This window comes from Agelaius phoeniceus, chromosome 9 (genome assembly GCF_051311805.1).
Source record: "Agelaius phoeniceus isolate bAgePho1 chromosome 9, bAgePho1.hap1, whole genome shotgun sequence".
Classification (NCBI taxonomy): Eukaryota; Metazoa; Chordata; class Aves; order Passeriformes; family Icteridae; genus Agelaius; species Agelaius phoeniceus.
Window position 1 is genome coordinate 17319151 of NC_135273.1, and position 24407 is coordinate 17343557.

Sequence of the window (24407 nt, forward strand, 5' to 3'; positions counted from 1 at the left end):
CCAGATTTATCTGCCTCATCAGCAGGCAGGTATTTCCTGAATATGCTGCCCAGCCCCTAATGCCTGGCTCTGGGCACACAGCACACTATGGGCACATAGCACATAGCCTTTCCCTCACTCATCCTTTTCTCCTTGCTCATTTTTTATCCTACCTATTACTCTGGGCTTTTATGTGATGTGGCTCTGTGGTTATTCTTATATTTTATGTGATGTAACTCTGTGGTTCCTCTTTCCCAAGATGACTATATTCAGAGTTTTAATTGCCTCTAGGACTTTTGCAAAGCAACACTAAAATAATGGATTTTTTTTTAGTTATAAAAAGGCATGTATAAAAATTCCAATTTTCTGATTTTTCCTGAATATTTGCAGAAAGGAAGACGTTAAGAAAAAGGGGGGAAAGAGGGGGAAAGAAGAAAACTGGAAAGAAAAAGAAGGGGGAAAAAATAAGAATAATAAAAATATAAAGAAAAAGAAAGGGAACAAGAAGCAGACTTTTAAAAGCAGCGGAGGCGCGGTGGATGAGAGGCTTGGCCCGAGCGCTCTCCAGCACTAGAGGGCTCCCCAGGACACCCAACGGGAGCCGGCGGCGCTGCCCGGCTGCGCACCCGGCGGGGCTCGCGCCTCCGCAGCGCTGTAACCGGGATCTGCTTTTCTTCCTGAAGCCCTATCTCTGTCTGATTTCCATGGCAGAGTTGTCTCTGAATGTGTGAAGGAGATTGTTTTAGGATAAAAAAAAAAATCATAAAATTAACTCCAGAAGGGCACATAATCCTCTTGCCAAATAGCAATTTAGTTCTTAGGGCAAGACTACAGCTAGACTAAAAAAAACCCTTAAAATGAAATAAAATGACTGCTTTGCTCCGTAGATCTGTTCTTATTCTCACCTCACAAGTTGTTAATATAGACAAAACCCTGGTCTTTGTTGAGGAAGAATGCAGCTGGGAAGTTTGTTTCAGAGTCTGAAAATCCCCAAAGTCTATAGGTATTTGGTTTATGGTGTTTTGTTCATGCCTATCTTAGATTAAAAGCAAATAATAACAGAAGGAAAAAAAAATCCCAAGAGGCATGTGACTCATATTCGATTAGTCAAATGAAAGCCTGAAAGAAATGAGATGGGTGTTGTAAGGACCCCTGACCATTCTGACCTGGACACTGGGCTAAATCTTTTCCCTGCAGACTCTTAAACCGTTTCACTTCCAATGCTCTGCTTGTCTGTGCATCACTTTCCCATGGAGAGAGAATAAAGGCAGAGCTGAGCTCGGCCCTGGCCAGACCTCCCAGGTACCTCCTCTGGCTGGGAATAGAGGGCCTTTACTGCTGGGGTCCAGGTTCCTTGCAGTGGCCTGCAAGCTCAGTGAACCTGAACAGTCCAAGCGAAACCCAAGCAAAGCCACACAGTTTGAAACACTCCTGGAATAAAAGCCCCTCCGTGGTGTCAGCTTGGTGCTCAGAGGGAGAGGCAGAGCACGGCAAACTTGGCTCTGCTTTACCCCAAGCTTCAGGAAACTCCTTGCAGCGAGGCCAAGAGCTATGTTCATAACAAAACTTAAACCCAAGCAAAATTTATCACGTTTTGAGTTTCTTCGTGAAAGGTTAGACCAAGTTGGGATGCACTCTGCTGGGATAAAAGAAGAGATGGAGTCTGCCCTTAAGGGCTGATTTCATATCCACTGAAATCACATGCAAAACTCCCAGGGAAGCAAGCTTAAACTTTTAAATACTGCTACAAAAGCAGCTACCACAGTTCTCTGTCGTTCTAGTTAACCATCTATAAACAGTTACTCACTTGACCTCTATTTGATCTCTCCCTCTGCCCTCCAAGGAATCTTTCAGGGCCAACATACATTATGGATATGTCTGTGTACATGAATGTTGGAGGCTATTTTACTACTATGAGAACAGATCTCTTGCAATTCTATCTGAAATCTGGTTGTTTGGGGAAATTGTTTTTTCTTTCTACAGACAAATCCAGCAAATGACTTCTCTTGGTTTATACTGGTCTGCTGAAAATACTTAATTGCTATAAGTCCTGTTTGCCACAGGACCTTTGTAAAGGATGATTTTGGAATCCTGCCATGGTAATAAGAAAGGAAAATAATTGTAGCACTTGAAATGGGAAGGTCAAAGACAGGAGTCAAGAAAGATCTTCAAGCCACACTAGAGCTGTCCTTTTCTAGCTGCTGCTTGAATGTGCAGCAAGATGACAAAGTCTTCAAGCTTTCACCTGATTAATAGTCTTGGGGGAAAAACATTCTCTAGGAACGCTGCAAGAGTAAGACTGCTATTTAAAAAAAAGAATTCTCAAGCAAAACAAAAATGACAGTAAGATGGAAGTAAGTTAAGGTCATGTAGTAACTAGAGGAAGAATTTTATATGGATGCATTTAGTTTGGTTGGGTTGGGTTTTTTTCTTTTATTTTTTTTTTAATATGATAAAGAATTTCAGAGTTAAGTTATGAAGTAGTATAGATACATAAAAATATTGAAGCACTTAAAGTCTCCAAGTATTCTTAACTGTGCACACTAAGGATAGAATGCAGTAGCTAATATAAATTTTAACATTTTAACATCTTTCATTTCCTTCCTGTCACAGTATCATACAATAAGGAAATAAGATGTATAAGCATGCTTTTAAAAATATAATCTTAAAAAAACCAAATCTGCATCTAGAGATGATACTAAACTGCTGTAGTCATTATTGTGTGGGCTAGTAGATGCCCAAACAAAGAGATAAGGTTGATTTTGTATCTTTATTGTGCAATCCAACAACCTAATTAAATACTGATTTCTAAATGTAATTTCCCTTAACTCTAGAACCCAAGGTAATGTATTGTAATGTATTTTACTTGAAATTGTTGAGATGCACTGTTTACTTTAATTCCACTTAAATATAGATCCTATGGCCATCCAAAAAAATCAGTGCATTTAGTTACAGATAATAAGTCCAGGAAACTTTAAGGAGGATCTCAGTGAAATTGCATTAGTGAGAACAAGGTGAAAACAAGGTTACTGTTTTCCAACCTGAGGACATTCAATTTAATTCTTGACTCACACAAAATTTTCTTAGTTGTGCTGGCCAGAAATGGCTTGTTCTAGACATAATCTATGGGAGTTTAAAACAGCTTCAGATAATAATGATTTCATTGCTGTGTTATGCCATTCTAAAATTCTAAGTAACAGAAATGTTGCCATCTCCTCATTTAAGAGGAAATGTAATTTGATACAAACACACTAAAAATTTGGAATATTTTATTATTAAAAAAGGCTGTTTCAAGCTGTGTTGAAGTCAACAGTAGGTCTATTTAAGGTTTCTGAATTCATCCTTTCTTTGTTGGCATTCAGATAAAAGATTGAATTTACTGGCTATTAAGGAGTTCTGGCTGCAGCTGTTTGGGGGGAGAAGGGGGAGAGGGAGATATTCAGCCACCCAGATCATCAAGGGGTGTACGCTGGATTTTTTGAGCATTCAGATAAACACTGGTCAATTCTGTGGGAGTTAACATTAAGTTGAAACGAACTTTTCAAGGAATTTAATACTTGGCAAGTCATTTGATTTTCCTTTTAAATGTTTAATTCGTTCAGATCTTCCTGAGTTCCTAGTTCTAGTTTGGGGCGGGGGTGAACCACGAGACCCCCATTGAGAGGGAGTTTTGATGTTTTGTTTTGTTACTTTATGCTGTTTAAACCTTAAGCTCATAAGTTCTTGTATCGTAGGCAGCACTTTCTGCTTGACGAGGAGAAAAACCAAAAATCGTCGCTCATGAAAACCGCTCGGAGTTCATTCAGAAGAGCTCGATTGTTGCCTGGAGACCTCTTCTTCACCCAGGAGGAGCGGGGTGACGGCGTGAAGCCCGAAGGCAGCGCCGGTGCGGGGCTGGGGCGGTGCGGGCTCCGTCCCTCGCTGTCCCCGCGTCCCGCTCTGCGGGCTCGGCTGCGCCCGATCCAGCAGCTCCGCTCTGCGCCCCGATCCAGCAGCTCCGCTCTGCGCCCCGACCCAGCACCTCCGCTCTGCTCGGGGACAGCGCCGGGCTGTGCCTCAACCCAGCACCTCCGCTCCGCCCGGGGACACGGCCGGGCTGCTCCTGTGCTGCTCCGGGACGGCGCTGCCGAAGCAGCCCCGCAGCCGCCTCGGTGTCCGCTCCCGGCCGGCGGGGAGCGCAGCGGGCTGGGCACACGGGACACACGGCGGGGCGGCCTCTCCGCCAGGCTCCCGGGGACTTTACCCAGGACCCGGAGCCCCTTCCTGCCCCGCCGGGATCCCCTGCCGGGCTGGCTGGGGGAGTCGGGAGGCTGTGGAGGGATCGTGCCGGGTGCGGTGTCCTGGTCCTCCTGTCCCACTCTCCTCGGGAGACTTCATCTCCCATGCAGAAGCGCCTGGGGCGGAGGGGAGGACAGACGAGGCGCAGGGGGACCGAGGCATCCTCCCGCCTTGTTGCTGGTTCACTCAGCTATCCCGAGGTGTAGAGGGAGCCCCTTCACCTGCGTGCTGTGACTCTTCGACTCAGCACGGAAGGTCTGTCCAGGCATTTCCTAGAACCCAACAAGTTTTCACCTTCAGTTACAACACGCCTGCATGTCTCGGGATGCCGAGGGCGAGACTGCTACAAAGATTTGGCTCTGATTTCATTCCACATTAATCCAGTCTCTTTGATTAGATCCTTGAGATGTTTCTCTCTGTGGCAATAGCAACAGCAAAGACACGCTGTTGCTTTAAGTGTTATTACTCCAAGTAATTGTGACTCTCAGTGTGGTGTGGACGTAACAGTGTCTCTGCTAAGTGCAGTGTGGATGTCCTCGTGTGCCAGTGGAAGCACTTGTGGGGACAGCAGCACTCCTAGCAGTGTTTGCAATTACGATGAGCTTCTCCCATCCCTGCAGAGTGTCACAACTGTCACGGCAGCAGCAGCCAGGCTCACAGCACTGGTCACAGTTATTGGTCCTTTCAGTGCATCAAGTTCGTGCACTACTGTGCTTCCTCACCTAAAAGAAAGGAGGGGGTCTGGGAGCAAAATGAGGCTAAACAAATTCAGTGCTCTTTGGTAAGAAGGCGCTAAGAAATATAAATAACTAGATTTAGGGAATGGATGTGTGTCTTTGTCAGGTAGGGATACTGTTCATCACCAAGCATCACTGCAAGCATTTCTCCTGCCCTTTAGAAACACAATCTTTTCTCAGTGAAACTGCCACAGGTAGCAAGATGTGAGATTTGGACTCCTGTGTCCAACCTCGTGGTCTGTGGCTGAGAGAATCAGCAGTTACCCAGGGTACAAAACAGCCATGCTGGTGCTTTTGGTGGAATCATGACCCTGTCCTTTGAACACCTCCACACAAGGATTAGCTGTACCCCCTCGACCCTGCACTGGCCCAGCTGAAGATGCCTGTAATAAATGCAGACAAGAGGAGTCCAAATTCAGTCAAAGCTTCGATGTTTATTTTAAGTTTTTAATGGCAACAAACAGGTCCCTGTGGGCGTGGGCTGCAGACAGCAAGGACATACTTAAGTCATTTACACTTGACAATACTGTAATAGCTGAGGGCAAGTGACACCCCTGGGCCTCTGAGCTCTTCAGGGCTACCAGGGCTTTCGGCAGAGGTGCCAGGGAGTCCAGTGGCATCTGCAATACAAAGGAAGTGGAATGTTGGCAGCAAGTGTACTACTGGGTTGATTTAATACAGGGAAGAGGTGGTGTTTAGGGCCAAACTCGAAGAGACAAAAAATGAAAGCCTCTCTCTCCTCTCTGCCTCCCACTCTGCCTTTTCTCTCGTCAAATGACCGCATAAACTTCTGCGAAGATTCTTCGTACCAGGCGCTGTACGCGGTGCCCATGGCGCCAGTATCAATCTAAATTCGCTCCCACGAGAGTGAAGGGGAAGTTTTCTCCTCTCCCCGGTGTGAACACTTAAGGGATGCGTGTGTGAACACTTGAGGGATGCGTGTGTGAACACTTGAGGGATGCGTCCCATACCCCTATCCCGGTTCCAGCAGCTCTGCTTCAGGAGCCGCCGTGCCAGGGTGGCCCAGTGTGGTGAGGAAACAACTTTCTTCCCCCTGGGGCTGGGGCTGGATGGGGTGGCGGTGACAGCGGTCACGGCCGCAGCCCCGAGCCGCCGGTGCCGCGGGGAGCGCGAAGCTGGGGGGACAGGGGCTGTGCCTGGGGAGAGGTTGACGGAGCGAAGCGAGGAGCCCTCGCTCTTTTGGTTTCTTTCCAAACATTTTTAGCAGAGGAAGGATGTAATAACATGCCACGGGCAATAAATCACAGTTAGCTACTCCCCCTGGCTCTCCTCCCCCCGCCCCCGGCCCCTCTATAGCGGGAGGGGCGGAGGGGCTGCCAGCAGAGCGCCGCGGCCGCCGGGACGAGCAGAGCAGAGCAGCGCCGCGCCTGCCCGCCTCCTCCAGCCGCCCCAGCATGGACCTCCGCGCCCTGGCGCTGCTCGCCTTCGCCCTGGCCGTCATCTCCCTCTCGGAGGGTAAGTGGGCTGCGGGGCCGCGCCGCTCCTGCCGGGAGCCCGGCCGGGAGCGCTGGTCCCGCGGAAACCCCCGCTCTTCCCCCTCTCCTCGCAGCTGCACCGCTCCCCCGGCTCGGGCTCCGGCCGCGGCTCAGATGTGTCTGGTGAGCCAAAGCGATGGCTGTGCAAAGCTGGAAGCAGGCGGGCTCCCATTCCTCCCTCTCCTCCATCCCTCCCTGGCTTTTTTCAAAAAGCTGGCCAAAGCGGTCCTCTGCCAAACTCGCCCCAGATTGAAGTCGTCTGGGGGAAGACTTTCAACAGCGCTCCGTCTGCAGGGAGGTGGTTTGGCTGCTAAATATGCATATCGACTTTCCCTCTAACAAAAAAACCCCAACCCTAAAAGTTACCAGGAATTAGAAACAGGCGGTTGTTCGGTACCTCTTCTGTCCGCTATCGTGGTCTATCTTCCCTCAATCAGGGCAGAGCTGAGCCGAAGTGGTCACTCGGCAGGAATTTACCGCACGGGGATGTTTTGGGGTGCAGGGAGCTGCCGTGACAGGGGTTCCGCGGGCTGGCGGCGTGGGGCGCGCAGCCACATCCGACCCGCAGCGCCGAGTCGCAGCCCGCCCGCCCCACGCCGGTCCCCGCGTGTCGCGCCCGCAGCCCGGTGGCAGCTCCAGCTGCCCGGCTTACTCTGCCAGCTGAGCTCCGTGGGAGCCTCCGGAGACAGCGGACACCCGCGCTCCTTGCCCCTCGTGTCTCGGGGAGTCCTGGGCTCCGGGCGGGACAAGGGCTCTGCCCGCCACATCTGAGCATCCTCCGGACGCTTCTCCTGCGGCTGGCAGAGATTTGCCATCTCTTGTCCCCTCGTCGAATGTCCTCTGGCTGGGTTTTCACACCTCCGCTCCCATTCTGTTCTCCTGTTCTGACCAACGAAACTTGGGTGTTCCCCACCCAGGGAGGTGGAGGATGCCCTCCGGTGCCCTCCTTGTTTAGCTTGAGAGAGTTAGTTTTCCCCGAAAATTTCCCTGTGCCTTTCCGCACAACAGCCCCGTCCCGCTGGAGCACGGAGCCCACCTGCCCCGGAGAGGCCCCAATGTCCAGGGCAGGTGGGCTCCAGCCCCCGCCGCGTTCGCCGCATCCACCGCCCCGGAGCTGCGGGATGGGAAGCGACAGCGGCAGGGAGCGAAGGCAGGGCCGGAGGACCACGAGTGGCAGTGCCAGCTCCAGCTCCCAGCGTCACCAGCTGCCGAGCGGGCAGGTACCTGAGCGGGACAGGGGCTCTCATCCCCCTTACCGCCGCTGGCAGCCGTTGCTCAGGGCTGGGAGGCCGGCAGAGCTGCCCAGCTGCAGCCCGGCTCGCCCCCAGCGCGGCTGCTCTCCTTCGCTGGCAGCGGGACACGCGTGTGTGTCGGGACACGCGTGTGTGTCGGGATAGTCGGGATAAGCGTGTGGAGACCTGGCCACCTGAGGGAGGAAATGGCTCCCAAGGGCTGGAGAGAAACTAGTGTAAGCAAAGTGACCCCGCCGTCTGGCGGTGTTTAGAGTGGAGGTTTTTGCCTACTTTGCGTGTCATGAAGTGCTCTCAGCCCTGATCCAGATGAGGGCTCGCAGGGCTGCCTTGTGCTGGGGAGCAGGTGAGCTCTGAATTCTTCTTAGTTACCTGGTAAAGCTGTGTATCTGTCTATCCCAGCCTCGCTTTCCAGGGAAATGGAGCTGTTCTACACTTAAAAAGTTATCAGCCATCTCCTGATAATGACAAATGCACCTTAGGCTGAACAGAAGTAAAATTATTTCCTCGAATGTTTTGTCTGTTTATGTCCATTCTGCTTTCTTGGATATAGACTCCCTCTCTATTCAAGCATCCAGAGCTTCCTAGCTCACACAGCATGTTACTGATAACTGCAGCAGAACTGGCAACTGACTTCTTCCCTTACTGTCCCGTTTCAGTGTGGGTAAGGAGAAGCAGATCCCTGTGGGATGAAGTAGGTACTGTCCAGCTCTGACAAGTGGCCACTCTGTGAGAGCACTTTGTGTGTGCTTTGTCTCTCGAGAATCTGTCAGCAAAAGTAGGTGTTCAGAGCCAACAAAACTCAGCTTGAGTTGGAAAACAATAAAAGTGTTTATTCTTTAAAAAATTCCAAAACACAAACTTCTAGTCGAGACCAAAAGAGATGTTTTCTTTTTGTTTGGTTGAAGGAATGACACTGAGATGTCAAACTAGCATCTGGCTGTTCTGTAACTTTTGACTCTATTCGTCCATTTGAACCAAATGTGCCAGACACAGAAAGGTCTCAAAAGTTTTGTGTGCCATCAGTTACATGTTTTCATGTAATAAGACAATTAACAGATTATACTAATTTGCTGTACTGAGAGAATGGCTTCAGCTTGTACTCAGTGTTTGGTAGCTGTCAGAGAACTCACAGTACAAATTGGTTGATAAATTAATCAGCTTAATCAGCTCTAATGTACATGCAACAATATGTTTCAAATTTTGAAAAGAGATAAGGAATGTGTTTGTCAGCCTCAGAGTAAGACCAGAAATATTCTCATCCTGTATTACAGCCTCCAAATGGCCCCTTCCCTCTCCTACTTTTGGAAGATAGGGGTTCATGTGTTGGAAGATGCCACATGCACCAGTTTTCCCTGGTTTTGAGCCTTATTGGTGGCAGGGTGAGACAGGAGTCGCTGATTCCCTGTTGGGGATACAGAGAGCTGACCCAGTGGGTGCCACTCCCTGGTGCTCAGCGCCTGCTCCTGGTCACCAAGAGAGGCACACAGAAATAAATACCAAAGGGATTCTTGTGCTGGGAGGGGGTTTGCCATTTCACTGCACACTGGGGTAAGAGCACACTGATACTGGGGCTTCCCCTCTTCCTTGCGATGCTGGATGCCTTTTCTTGGGCAGGAAAAAACTTTGGGACTTATGTTTAGTCATGGTTAAACTGTCTCTGCTCCTTATTTATGGTATGGGATTGAAAATCCCACCTCGAGTCTGAGGGAGGACAGGATTGCATTATCAAATCGTGGATCTGAACAGTTCATCTCTTGCACGTTGTTTAAATTAAAGCTGGCTTAATCTTGGTTGGGACAAGCTTGCAGAGACACTATCACTGCAGCTGTGCTGAGAGTTGTGTGACTGTATTCAGTTTCAGCCTCCCTTTCCAATACAAATCCACAGATGTGTAGCTGTCAGGCACAGATTTGCAGTGGGAAATCCTAGTGCCTTCCTCACTCCTTTCCACATCAGCACTAGGCAGTCTAATCCATGTTCTCAGGGCTCACTCTGTAGCCCTCCTTCCTCCTCCCGCTGCAGATTATTAACTCACAGGTGGAACCACTGTTTGCAGTGGCAGAAAACTGATAGAAAAGTCCTTCAATTTTTTCAATTTATAGTCCAGATTCTAGTGTGATTCAGGAGAAGCTCAACTCCCACTGATTAATTCCTCTCCTGTGGGATCTGATTCTGCCTCATCTCTTGGTAGAGACACCGGGAAAAAACGGGCTTCCCTCCTCAGGACGGGCCAATTTCACCCTGTTGTCTGTGGTTATATGTGCTAGAGACAGGCATCGATTAATGTGCAATATATGTAGATCTGCTGCTCTTGAAAATCTGTCTCTTTTCTCACCTTCCTAGACAGCTGTTTAGGAATTCCAAGCCCTTCCCGGCTCTTTATCTCCCCATTTGCCTTGAAAGGGAACTGGGTTTGGATGCTGCAAGTATTCCTGTGTGGCTAAACAAACAGGATGGCAGATTGCCATATGGGATCTCAAGCCCTGCCAGATCTAGATCAGACCATCTACAGCATGAGCCAGATTTTAAGGGTTAGGTGTATGAATTTAATTCCTCCCAGAGGCTGAAAACTGCTCCACTGGGAAATTCTTTAAAATCTTAGGCATCTCTTAGACTTCCAGGCAAGGCTTCTGTGCTGGTATTTTATTGTGCATGGAGCTTTCAAACTTACAGTCCGGGTGAAGACCTTAGGTGCACTTGATTGCCAGTAATTAAGTTGTCCCATAGAGAAATGGGGCAGCGGAGGCTGTGGTGGGCGCCAGGCTGCTTTTCTCAGTCCTGCATGCATATACATGGCAGATTTTTAGCCTAAGGGGTTAAACTTAATTCTGTCCCTAGTGATGCCAGTGACAGAACTCTCATCCAGCCTGGTGGCCCCTGAATAGTGTATTGAGGACGCCCTGGCTGATAACTGTCTCCTCGATTGCCCTACTTAGCCGCAGGCTAGAAATTCAAAAGACTCCGAGTGTCTTATGTGAAACCGCTGGGATCTCGCATCTCTGAGCCGCACCTCCTTGTGCGGGTACCTCTGCTGGGAGCCAGGGCTGGCTGCGGTGGGGAAAGGTCAGCTGGGCCCTGGGAACGCCTGCAAAACCAGAGCTTTTCTGTAGCCACTAAGTCCCCTGTGAAAAGCCTGCACCTGAGCCAAGCCGGTTTGATCTGAACTCCCTGGAATTCATCTCTTTCTTCTGGCTACCTTCTAATTTGGCCTCGGGTCAAAATCGTTTGAGTAGAACAACACGGAGGACAAGTGCCCCCTCTTTTGGCCTTTATCTTGTCTAATTACGGGGAGCATCCCTGTACAATGGCGCGGCTCCTTATTCTAATCTCTTCCATTTTACTTATCTCCATCTTCTCTCCCTCTTCTTTTGTCTTCCAAAATCCCACGCACCCTTGTTGAAAGGCCGGGCGCTGAGCTGAATGGATTGTGCTCTGAGCTGTGGGCAAATGCTCTCCCAAACTACAGCTTTTCTGCTGCTTTTTTTCCCCACCTGCACATTTGGAGGGCATTTCTTTCTGTGAGCCCTGAGCCGTGTATCTGTGCTGCTGACCGGGAGCCAGAGGTAACGTGTCCTTTCCCTCCCTTTGTCCCGCAGAGAAACCCGTCAGCCTGACTTACCGATGTCCCTGTCGATTCTACGAGAGCAACGTGGCAAGAGCCAATATTAAGCACCTCAAAATCCTCTCCACACCCAACTGCTCGCTTCAGATTGTGTAAGTCTCTCGCTCTTTTCAGCTGGGTGCAAATCTGGGGTGTCAAAAAGAAGGGTCACAGAGCTGGTGCCTGCTCTGGTGGTTGAATTTCAGTCTGCTTCATGCCATGATTCCCAATTCATCTCTTCAACCCTGTGTCAGAGACATTGGACCCTGCTTTACCCCACGTAAAGGAGCCCAGCTGTTGTTTCCCAGCTGTGCTCTCTGTGATCTCCCTATCACCGTGTGATCCCGTGTGCTGTTCCCCCCGTGGGTATGTGAGCAGGAATGTCACACAGGCTGTGCACTGCCTTGGATGTGGAGCTTCACACCTTGGGTGAAACCTTCAGAGTGATCTGAGTCTTCTAATGGGTCACTTCTCCATGGAGTGGAGCTAAACAAGCGAAAGGAATTCCTGTGTTTCGTGTATCCTCTGCAGGAGGTACAGACCCTGGAAATGTGATGGCTTAATCTAGGGACGCTTGCCAGGCAGGGACTGACTCAGTAAATTGCAGCAGAACAGAAAAATGGGCTCCCAATGGAAAATAGCCTCTTTTTTTTTTTTGCTGGAAAAGCAATCCTTGTTTTCAGAAAACATTGGGATTTTGTTTGTAGATCTTTGTAGATTTGTGTGTGTATTTTTTAGGAAGGTCTTTTTTGTTCACTTCTTCATGGGTGACCCCCTCTCAAAATTCAAAACCTTCTGAAGAAAAAAAAACCCTAGCATTCTTCTTTTCATTGCAAGGGAACCTTACTACTCTCAACTTCTGTTAACCCCTCTATAAAAGGGTGTCAGGGACTAGGTTTGGTTTCTGTGCAGTGATCCCATTACTGGTTCTGTCTTTGACCCATATGTTGATCCCTTTCTCTTGTAACTCAAATGCTGTAAAAATCAATTTTTGTCATTCAAAACCTTTGCACTCAGAAAACTGATGTGGTTTCATGAGATTGCTCAGGAATGTATGTGAGCGTGTATCCATTCATGAACCAATTTTTATTAGTATGGGGTTTTTTCTGTCTTGAAGCACTCTGTGTATATCACACACATTTTATCATGTGCTTCTGCCTTAGGATTTGGTGGAGGACAGTGAGAAAAATGTAAGCCTCAGCTGAGAAATAATTTCCTTTCAGAAAAATGGTAAAACCAGCTGTGACTAACTCCGATCTCTACCTATAAACAATTTTGGCAGCAAGCATGCACTAGTGCATGGATTTGTGCTCTGGGACTGTCAGTGATGTCATAAGAATCCCAGTGCTAAGGCTTTTTAAATGATTTGGAATTATCTGGAGTAGTTTCAAGAAAATGTCAGCATTTAAGACAGGATAGAGTATATATTTATCTCTTAACATAGGATTATAGTAATTAGAGATAAATAAGAGCATGAAATGCAAAACCAGAAACATCTCACATTCTTGCCTTTTCCTGACCCAAATGTGTTTGTGTGGGGTACACACAGAACATATGAATGTATAGTTGACCCTGTTTTTGTTACTTTGACAAGTAAGGTACTTGATACATCCCTCCAAATACCCTTGAAACATAACTTTAAACTAGGCCTTCATCAAAACAGGAGATGAAATAAGTTAAAACCAACACATGAATTTCTCATCTTGATTAATTTTAAGCAGTAAACAACAAAGGTGTAAATAAATTAAATTTTCAGGAATAGAGAACTAAGTGAAATATACAGTTGCTAGGAGATATTTTGTGGGTTTATCGTTTGGGATTTTTTTGTTTTGGTTTAGGTTTTTAGTTTTGTTTTTGTTTGCTTGTTTGTTTGTTTTTTCACAAGTATATTTTCCTTTCTGGTTAAGGGGAGTTGTACTTGAACAAAAAGCCTAAGATCAGGCTTTTGTCTTTCACTCTATTGGAAATTATCTCTCCAAATCCAGTGAACTCCTCTGCCAATGTCTACTTCTACAAATTTCCTTGCTACACTAATTTCCTTGCTTTTCAGTACAGGGAAATGAGCATTTTTAGCAAGTAGACACCTAAACCAGTCCAGGTTAAACACTCCTTACAATTTCCTGTGTCTCTTCCTTGCACATGGAACAGGGACTCACAGGCTTAGAAATGAGTGTCTGAAGAAATGAGTGTGTCAGTATGAGGTGAGAGGAATTGTGTTGAATGTGGCTGGAGACTGGTTACGTGTGCTTCTGCTTCTGTACCCTGTGAGGTCAGCATAAGAATTCCCAGGCATTGCTAACATCAGCAAATCCATTCTTACACACTGTTGGTATCACTTAACTGGAAATGCTCCAGCTTGGCACTGCTGTAAGGGAAATATGAATCAGGCCCATTCATCTCTGTGCTGGAGCAGGGTTTGCAAGACTGATCCTTGATGTGTTTATGTTACAACTGTGTCTTTGCATAACTTCAGACCAAGGAGCCTTTTTGACCTTTTATTTCTTACACCATCGTTTTATATTCTGCAGATTTCATTTTATAAAGGGAGGAACATTATGGCTTCCGTCCAGCAAATGTTTAAACAAGTACTGAACTTATTCATACGGGCACTTCCATAAAGTTGCTGTTCTCTGCACTTTCCCAAGGCAGGCAGGCTGTTAAGAGGGAAATTTTGGAGCAGCTGGGGCAGAGGCAGGGTGCTGCAGGGAATGTGGGAGATAACAGCTCTTTCGAGGTCCTGAGATCCCTGGAGGGTGAAACCTGTTTCTGAATGAAAGATTCAGAGACCCCAAGTGTCAAACGCACAGAGAATTCAAATCAGCTAAAAAATTTGTTGTGGGAAGCGCAGCTTGGACATCCAGGAGAAACCCCTCAGGAGGTTTCTGCCTTGGGTTCCAATGCTGAGTGAATGCATGAGGAGAAACTTGCCTCTGGCACTATGGCACTTTCAGTTGTCTTCCTCCCTGCAACCTGTTAATTCAGTCTTGAATAAAACAAAAAGCTAACAAGTGACCACACCCTTTCTTTCAGAACATCCATGAGGTGTCTGTCCTCAAAAGATGTGAAACTTCAGTTTTGGGTTGAATTTAAAAGCTGTTCTTAATCAATTACTTGCAAAAATTACCTAAATTTACCATGTCATTATTTCCAAATGAAATTTTTCTGTTGATGACAGTGAGCTCTCGTTCACGGTCCAGGTGTGAATTGGAAGTCTTAGATTCAAATTTTGTGTCTGTTCCGCTCTCACATGATTCCCAGTAGAGACCACCAGAGCCTGTCAAAGCAGACAGATGGTTTCCAAGCCAGGGATATTTATAATAGGTGAGGGAGGTCAAGGATGGAAGAAATAACTCATCCTCTTCATGGGTTAACCAAAAGCAGCACGGGCACCCAAGGAAAATAAGGCACAGTGTGGTGGGGTTGGTATGGGCTAAGGAATTTGCACACCAGACTCACTCTGACTTTTCTCCTTTGGCAGTGCAAGGCTCAAGAGCAACAGCAAGCAAGTGTGCATTGATCCCAAGTTAAAGTGGATCCAGGAATATCTGGAGAAAGCTTTAAACAAGTAAGGCAAGAGACAAATGGACTTAACAGCTAACATCCTGAATTATTAAAGGGTAGAACATTAAGGGCTGGCTTTTACCATGTGGACAAAGTACTTGTGGAATCAGATATTGTTTCAAAGAAGGGTTTGGAGTTGACATAATTTGTATTAAAACAACAGTTTCTAATATATCTTAGATGTTTAACTATGAATTTTGCCAGGGTTTGAGGCAAAAATTGTGCTAATGAGTATGTTCTGGGGTCCCAAACTCATCCTCTTCAAAAAAAGAAAAAAAAAAGCTGTTCTCCCAAGGAAAATTCTTCCTTTAATGTCCTTTCTTCCCCAGCCAAACTACAATTTCTTCAGAATCTATATCATTCCGGTGTCTTTGGAGCCCCTTCTCCATGTTACACTGGGTGTCTGCTTGCACAGGCAGCTGAGGCCTTGGGATTCTTGGTGCTAAAAATTGTTTCTCTGCTGCCCACTGTGGAATGCTGTTAATGCTGGCCAAGGCACGATGGGCTACTATGAATAAGTCTTTCCCACAATACCAGGGGAAAGCCAGCCAAACTTGGCAAATTCAGACTTTTTAAATCTGTTTTTATTCCTCTTGGAAATGGTTGATCATGCCTACTTTGAGGTGGACTGAGCCCATCTCTGTTCAATGTTATGTTGACAAGAGTAGCACTGAGCACATTTTTGTGCTGAGCTGCAGGGGAGGGCTCCAGCCCTCCAGCACTGAGAGATGGTACAAACCAAAGGATGGTACAAAGCATTCCCTTGCTTGCCCAGAGCCCTGGGCTGAGGCTGATCCAGCAGCAACATTTTGGCCAGCTAGCCTACCTGTGCACTCAGTATCCCTGCCACCCTTGCCATCACATTCCCACCCCACCGTAACTGCGCTGTAACCCTGCTGAACCTTGTCCCTCCTGCATCTCTAGGGTGAAGGCAGGGCTGGAATCCAATCATTTGCCAAAACAATGTATTATTGGGGAAGGTGTGACCCCAGGGCAGATGAGGGGCACAGGTACCTGAATCCACTATTTCCTTTGTAAATGCCTCTGCCAAACAAAGGTCAGAGTTAAAAAAAGAAAAAAAAATATTTGTCCCCCTGTGTTTTTACAATAAGCAAGGGAGAAAATGCCACCAGAAGCAGAGAGATTCCTCCATGTGTCCCTTTTTGGGACTGCACTGGGGCCAAGAGTGAGGAAGAAGAAGGAAGGAAGCCAGCTAACTAAGTCAGTGTGATTCCAGCCCTGACAGCTCCTCCCATCTCATCTGATGCTCAGTGCCTTCTTTGCTGCCAGCACTCAGCCCTTTTGTCCTCTGGACAAATTCTCTGCAGTGGTAATCCAGGTTAATGCTGCCAGAATGGCTTTGGGTTTAGGCACAACTGAACCTAAGAGCAGGATGTGGCCCATGCTGAATATCCTAGGGACCTGAGCCAGTTGGTTTTACAAACTGGGAAAACCTGCTCAAGTTTCTGTTTGCTATCATCCCCAACCTGAGACTTAGGAGGCGTTTTAGAAATCTGCAAGGTTGGGCAAATATGATTATGTGCCTGTCTGACTTAGGGGAGCAGCTCAGCTGGAACCTGTTCTGCTCTCACTCCCACTAGTGAAGATCTGAGACCAGCTCTGCTGAAACCAGTGAGTCTGCCTGATCTCCAGCCAGATTCTGGGTTCTGTTTACCAAATGCTAATACAGAAGCGATTCTGCCAATTTGGTGGATTCATCCTGGTTTACATTGAGTAACAAGAGAGAATTTGGTCCCAGCTTTGTGAAGTAAGATGACAGAAAGCATATATCTCCATCACCTAATCCTGTAATCATGGCATTGTGTTCATTTTCCAACTAGTAATGATAGCACCAGTGGCATTTTCATGCTTCACAGACAGTCAGGGCTCTGTCTGTAGCATTTTCACAAGGCATGTTTTTGATATATTTTAGTGCACAGCTTTGACTTCTTCAATGAAATGTACTTTGGAATATATTTATAGCGCATCAAACAATTCATATATTTGAATTGGAGCCATATGAATGTTGGTAGTTTAAAACACCGATATCCCTCTAAACTACTAACAGCTTGTAAAATGAATCTATATAGATCTATAAATGTTAATGTAGCTATCAGTTTCAATCAGCCATATATTATATTTTTTCACTTGTACCGAAATTGTATGAAATGTGACATTACCCTATATGCACTAGCAATAAAATGGCTAATTGTTTCATGTTATGAAAACCCAATTGTACATGGGAATTTATTTTTCTGGAATAAAATCAATACGTTTTGTAGAAAGGGCTCTTGTAATTGCTTAAGTAGAATCCAAACCATGAAGACATCTTAATCTATACCAGTACTTCAATATGAAAATATCTTCAGTGTTATAATCTGCAGCTAAGGGCAGGGAAAAATTCTTAAAATAGTAGTCCAATACAGTTTAATATGAAACCAGAAATGGTTTTTACTAGGGAATTATTTTGCTCACTAATTCTGCTTAGCATTTATTATTGCTTTATATTCATCACATCTCCATGTAATATACACATGAGACATCAGTCAAACACATTCAGGCTGTCAGGAATCCAAATTCCTTAACTGGCTTTAAAAATCATTGTGCAGCTGCTGTGTCCAACATCATCCAACATTCATCCACTGTCATGTTAATACAGTCCCACTTCAGAGCTCCCCTTGCTTCAAGATGCCGGAGTCCATTAAGCTCAGTGGCCACTGCAGGAGAGATTTGATGGATCTGGAGAAGATAACAAAGTCACATGGGAAAAATCTTTCCATTAAGCCAGCTGGGAGAAAGGAAAAGAAACTCTGAATGTGTAGGGGCTGGCTGTGTTGCTGCTGCCTTCCAAAGCCTGGTGTGGCAGCTCCTCCTAATTTCTAACCTAATTTGTAAGTAACAGTTGAAATACAAGGTGCCAGAAGAACAACTTCCCAGTATTCCACCAAACATGTACTGGGTCAAGGCCCCACACAAAGGGGGACAATGTGGGTGATTATTTTTACAGCCTTGTTTTAAGGCACCAAGTGCCTTAAACCCCCTCAGAGTAGCCACTGGTTCTTGCTGATGTCAGCAGGAATACTGGGTGGGAAGCCAGAAATCTAGCTCCCCCTCTGCTTCCTCTGTACCTCAGGGGGAACTTTTTGGATGGTGAGGCTCCTGACTGAGAAGTTCTGGAAGGCATTTGAGGAGGCTTTGGCATTTTGGGTAAAGGGGTTGTTCTGGCCTCAGGGTTTGCAAATGTTCTTCCACCAGGACACTTCTACTTGTCCGGCGTTTCTCTCAGACAGAGGTTATATGAAAGGGGATTTGACATTGCACCCTGCCAGCAAGATATGAAGGGACCATAAGATAAATGTGAATGAGGCCTTTGTATATGGATAATTTATGGCAGTCTTTTTTTTGTATTTTTCTTTTAATTTAGACCACGTCATCGCACTCATAAAAAAAAGCAACAGAAGAAACGGGGCCCACTCTGCCCTTCCCGTGCAACACCACTAAAGTCTCCAGGGAGAAAGAATGGTAGGAGGCATTAGTTTCTGAGCTGGGACACCTCAGGTTGAAGTCCCTGCTCTTCCACTGACCATGTTATGGGGCCTTGGGCAAATATATTAGCCTATCCAGACCTCCATTTCCCCCATATTTGTTGAGGATAACACATCTCCCCTTCCAGCAAAAGAGTATTATAGAGATGAAACTCTCAAAACAGGTGGAAAGCTTAGCTACAACAGATGTGGGATGATTTTCCCATTTTATAAATGGGAATTATAAAATTTGCAAAATTTTACAAATGGGAAAATGGACACACAAAGAGACCAAAATAAACTTGAAGCAAGTCAAAAACAGGGTGAAGGTTTGGGAGCCCTATTTACTTCAGTTCCAATATCAAACTGACAGAGTTAAACTATAACAGCTGTGAATTTGCCACTGGTGTTTTTTAATGAGAAATGCAGCACCACGTGGTGACAGCATGATGTGGTGCATGGGTCACTGGTTGATGCCCTTCCTATGGGAGATGCTAGGCAAGTCCCAGAGAATGGTGTTATACATGCCAGTGCTCTGGATGTCCCAGGTTTTTGTTCCTCACAGGGGTGGTTTGTCCTGCATTTCTGCACCAAGAGATATAGGGTTACTGCTGTGGGATGTTGGAAAAGATATCTCTCGAGGAGAAGTTTTCCTCATGGTTTAGTCATTGTCTTTGTGCCTAGATGAGTTTTCTGAGACTGCCTTTACTGGGAGTCACAGTCTCTAGCTGTGGTCACAGAGCCCTAGCTGTCCAGCAGGCATTGCAAGAGGTGTTTGTCAAGACGAGCTGAGACATCAGTATTTGAATAGCTGGTGTTTACCCTCTGACACTTGTCACTCAGTGACCTCATCTAGGTTGCAAAAGGCCACCAGCCTGGAGCAGGAATAGGAGTCACTTCAGACAAAACCTGGAGGCCACCAGCACAAAGTGGCTCCTTGTTCTGGGTGAACCACACACACGAGACACTTGCACTTTGCTGTGATGCCTAACCCACACTCTCCTGGGTACCATGCTCACACTGAGCATGGCACACTCCATTTGTCTGCACCCCACCTGGGCTCAGCCCTCCAGGCCTCACAGGCTCACTGTGCAGTGCCTGCCTGCCTGTCACCTCACCTCACTGGGCAGCTGCTCACCACAAGCTCTGGTGTGGTCCCCAGCTGCTCACACCAGGTGAGGTCCCAGGGCAGGGAGGCTCAGGGGTGCTCCTGGCTGGCAGAACACTGGCTGCCTCTACTCTCCAGCCACCCCACGGTGGAAGCCAAACAAGAGCAGAGCATGGGCTGCCCTCTACGTTCCTCCATCCTCACGGAGACCTGGCACTCTCTGGAGCTGCAGTCCATGATCTCCATCAGAGTTGTGGGATAGGAGCAAATAGAGGAGGCATTCCCAGTGCCACTTGCTCTGCTACTGGGGCTGCTCACAAATGATTAATCTCTCCTTTTCCTGCTGTATTTTTTGCCGAGTTTCTTTGCCCACCAACAATTCTTTGCTCTGGCTTTCAAGTCCAGAATAAGCTTTCTAGCCAGCCTTCCTACTGTATTAGTTCTGAACACCTTACTAACTGTGATGAGCACAACCTGCCCAAAATAACACCCATTGCTGGGTTTGCCCTGCTGGGTCCCAGTAGCTCCTTGTGGAGAACTCCCAAAATGTCCAGCAATTACTGGTTGAGGGGCTGCCTTTGGGTTAGTCCAGACACAGATTTGCTGTTTGACTAGGCCTGATAGCAAAGCTTTTGCAACTGAAATAAACCTTAATAGTGTTTCACTTTCTTCTTCATCAACAGGAGGTTCAAGATGTAAGAGGCAAGCATTGTAAGCCGTCTACAGGATTTCTTACTGTAGGACCCAGAGAGCAGATAACCAGTATTAGGGAATGAATACATTTCACTGCTAACATGCAGCACAAAAGCAACGCTTCACGCATTTCCAAAGGTTTTTCTCTTGGTTCTTTTTGGTGGGGTTTTTTTTTGTTTGGTGTTTTTTTTTCCCCTTGCACAAATTGGCTTGCTTTCATAGTGCTATTTTTATATAGTAAGATGTAACTATTTGAGAAAAATATGAATTTATACAGGTTGGTTTATTACCTAGCACTGGGGGCAGATACCAATTTAAACTAACCCTGTTATTATATGATATTTTATTTCCTTTGTTGTGTAGAGGTCCTGCTTTATTTAACTTTCTTTTGGTTCATGCAAGTCTCCTGGAGTTTTAAACCTAGAAGGACATGAACTGTACAGTGCAATGATGTTGTGTAAGTGGTGGTGGAACTCCTTGCCTCCAGAAGTCATAGAGGCCAAGAGCATAGGAAGGCTCAAAAACATCAGACTGATGACAATAGACAACATTACCCTGAGTGGCATTTACAGATATTTTGGGTGAGTGATTAAACTCACAGCTACAGGGCTAAAGCCCTTCTCTGAAGATCAGAACCCTTGCTGACAGCTGTGAGCAGCTGGATCAATGCACATCTGGTATTGCAAGGTGCTAATACTTGGTTTGTAGTAGTTCTGTGTGTTAGGAGCCACAACACAGTTCTGATGTCATCTGGCATTTCCTATGTTCCTGTGTTTTTGATGATAAATTTAGCAAAAAAAGGAATAGGTTATTAAAGCTCTGACCACAGGATCATGTTGCAAGCTGCTGGAGGAGTCAGATACGCTGCCATGCACCAGGGATCTCCCAGCCATCCACAGGAGGTGACTTCAGCTTGCCTGTCTGGCTTTGTGCTGAAGTAGGCTGAGATTTATTCACCCTTCACCAACCATGAACAGTTGTACCTGCCTGAGGGCAGGCACATCCCTGATTGCTCTGGAGATACCCAGAAGAGGATTTCTGGCCACACCTTGGAGAAGAGATGCCTGGGGCAGGAGCGGGTCTGTGCAGTTTGTGGAAGGAGAGGTGTTTCACAGGTGTGGAAACGAAGGCCAGCACTCCCAGTTCACCATCTATCAGGGGTTTGCTGGTGAGCAGGATAGCCTCTGGAATTCCCTTTGCAAAGCACAGCCTGGGACAGGCACCACTCCTTGCTCCGATCCCCTAAGCCAGAAGTTTCTTCCTCCTTATTCCTTCCTGTATACACAATATCTGCTACATGGTATGGAAAGACATCTGCAGCACTGCAATAATCATGTCATGCTGTGCACTGAGATCTGGGGGGAAGCACATTTGTGCAGCACAATGCTTGTGTTTGTGTGTATCTGTGTTTGTATTGTCAACAAAAAATGTTGTAAGAGTGTCTTTTTTAAGCTGGTTGATCCAAAAGAAATCTTCCCTCTTCCCTGCAGCCTGTGTCAGGAGCACTGAGAGGAATGTTTCACACTCCCTTTTGTGGTAGGCAACTTTAGTGCCACAGAGGCACTTTGGCTATCCAGGGACTCCATTATTTCCATGTGGATTCAGGTGAAAATCTTGTCTTTTCCTTTCTGCAAAACAGGGCTATTGCAGAGAGGCCTTCAGCTGGGAACACCTCACCTCATTTGCTTTAAAGCAGAAACAAACTGCTGTGCCTAAAATATTTGTGTTTGTGATTTTGACATTCCTTTTGTTATCATTACCAGCCTGGTGCTTTAAGTATATTGTGTCTGTGTTTTGAAAGGTCTGGTACCACTGTACTTGATGAGATTGAAGTTTTGATTTAATATTAGTAGGATCAGATCCTCTCCTGGAAAGAGAAAGAAAGAAAGAAATTAATTTTATTCAGGGTTTTTTCTATGTTCTCTGGACTGTATTCGATATCCTAGGCTCCATTCCCTGTCCCACACATGCACCTGCATTTGCCAGTGGTTTGCTAGAGGTGGACATGTGAGTGCCCAAGCCAAGAATAACTGCAGAAAAAGTCACCCAGGAAAGTTCATCCTTCACACATAACTCCTGTCAAAGGACAGCCTGAGTTCTGATTGATCCCCATTGCAGTAAATGGAGAATTAAATAATCCTCTGATTTTGATTCAGCAGCATGCCCTGCTCATTATGCTCATAGGGATTATGACCATTTTGTTTCCAGGGGGAACTGTGACATTCTGGTGAGAAGGTGGGTGAGAAGGTGGGCTAGGCAGATGGGACTGCACAGCCTTGCCAGGGCTCTGCTGCAGTCCTGATTACAGGGAGTGCATCTGGGGTCAGCACCAGCAGGGACAGGTCCCTGGGAACGTGCCAACCCCACGTTACTGCTGTGACAGGAGCAGAGATGGGCAGTGCTGGAGCACCCCAGCCAAACCCAGGCTCTGGATGGTATAGCCAGGTGGTGGAGGTACTGCAGGAAAGGGGGGCTCCTGTCAGCTTCTCCTCTAGGGGCTGCAGGGCTAGACCCTGCTAAAGCAAGGGCATTTGTTCCTGGCAGAAAGGCATGAGGAGGAAATTCACTCCATGGAGGGCAAGGGACCTTGTGCAGCAGGTGTTTGTGTGGTGCTTGGGGGCTGTCTGCCCCAGCCTCACACACAGAGACTGGGCCCTGACACCCCTGTGCTGCTGATGCTTCACTGCTCCTGTGTCTGAGCCCACTCAGGGCACGGGGCTGCTCTCAGGGGCCAGCAGCTGACCCTCCTCACCCGGGTAAGGTTGAGCACAGCATGAATGCAGGGCCAACACAGACCTGGCCAGAGACTTAAGTGAGAACCTTTTAAAAGCTTTCTCTTGCTTTGGACCAAATTCAGCCTTGAGTGGGAAGCTTTGCTGTTAGCCTGACTCTGTTTGCATCATGCACTGAGGAGAGCAGCCTTGCTCTTGGCACCAGAGGGATCAGTCTCTGGGCTGCCCCAGTGCACCACATGTTTGTCCTGTCCATGCCACGACCAGAGCAGGCTGAGGAGCAGCACTGGCAGCATCTCACTTGGGGAGAGCACTTGGTGTTCCCTCCTGCCTTAAACTGTTGACCAAAGACAGGGTCAGGGAAAGGAAGCCTGAGGAGATGGGAGTGAGGTAGGGACCACATGTGAGCAGGAGGGACAAGAGGTAACACTGAACCATGCTGAAAAAGCAGCTTCCATGAATGTGAAATCATCATGTGGGTATTTTCAATGTGCAGCTGTCAAATCCCAGTTTTAAGAGTAGATGGTATTTATTGCTGTGTCAATTTTTTATTTATACTAGCTTTATACTTTTATATATGTATATCTTATCTGAATTCTGCCTGAGGAAGAATGAAATGAAGGGTGACTTTGATGTGTTTTTGATTAGGGTGTTTGAGCAAAGGTGACTGTTTATTTTGCAATGAAAGCTTTTTTCAAAGTTAAATATACACATTTTGTCAAAAATGCAGTTCCTATAGGAGTTTTTGTTGCCAATTTCCCTTTATTAGCCTCTAAAAGGTCCTTTTCTCTGGCAACTTGTTTTGAGTGATGTGATTTATAGCAGTCAAGGTTTTTTGCAAACTCATCACCTAAAATTAGATTTTTTTTTTCTTAACATCCCACCAAGAAAATTGCTGTCTGAAAACACAAAACTTTGGTTGCCACAGAGAAGAAAAGATGTACCATGACAAAAGGGCTGCATGAACCTCCCATCTTTCATTCCTTAAGAACTCTGTGTTGTCAGAATGTGGTAAATACTGTACTTTATATTTTTATTAAGTAAAAAGAAGTATCTTCCCAAATAATGTGAAAAGGGTTTTGTATTTGTGTTCCTGTAAGGCAGCTTTTATGGAGGAGTTATATTATGCTTTTGAAATTACTCCTTTCATAGAAAATTTTGAAAATAAACACTTTTATATTGTTGTAATTTCTCACATAAATGTGTATGCACTTAAAATTTTCTTAATAAAAATATATGTCTGAACAAAGTTTTTGCTTGATTCTATTTTTTTTTTCTCCTCACAAATGAACAGCTACAATCTTCACTCAGAAAAACATTCAGATGTGGTTTGTGTCCAGTTTCAAGGATGCCTCCATATAGCCCCAATGCCCAGACTCTCTGCAGGGAACCTGAGGTGAAGGGCCCATGGGTCTGGCAGGGAGCAGCAGCTTAGCAGATTGAAA

The 24407-nt window shown here is 46.4% G+C and overlaps 1 protein-coding gene across 1 annotated transcript; it reads left to right on the plus strand.

Annotated features, from left to right (window-relative positions):
- The first annotated feature begins 6231 nt into the window (after positions 1 to 6231).
- CXCL12 (C-X-C motif chemokine ligand 12) lies at positions 6232 to 24211 on the plus strand. Its single transcript, XM_054637593.2, has 5 exons — positions 6232 to 6470; positions 11340 to 11457; positions 14823 to 14909; positions 18330 to 18427; positions 20221 to 24211. Exons 1-5 carry the CDS (start codon positions 6410 to 6412, stop codon positions 20250 to 20252), a joined length of 396 nt encoding a protein of 131 aa, XP_054493568.1. The 5' UTR covers positions 6232 to 6409; the 3' UTR covers positions 20253 to 24211.
- Positions 24212 to 24407: the final 196 nt, after the last annotated feature.

Coding starts and splice junctions, on each gene's coding strand:
- CXCL12 (XM_054637593.2), top strand. CDS start 6,410: ATGGACCTCCGCGCCCTGGCGCTGCTCGCCTTCGCCCTGGCCGTCATC. Junction 6,471..11,339: donor CGTCATCTCCCTCTCGGAGG/GTAAGTGGGCTG, acceptor TTTGTCCCGCAG/AGAAACCCGTCAGCCTGACT. Junction 14,910..18,329: donor CTGGAGAAAGCTTTAAACAA/GTAAGGCAAGAG, acceptor CTTTTAATTTAG/ACCACGTCATCGCACTCATA.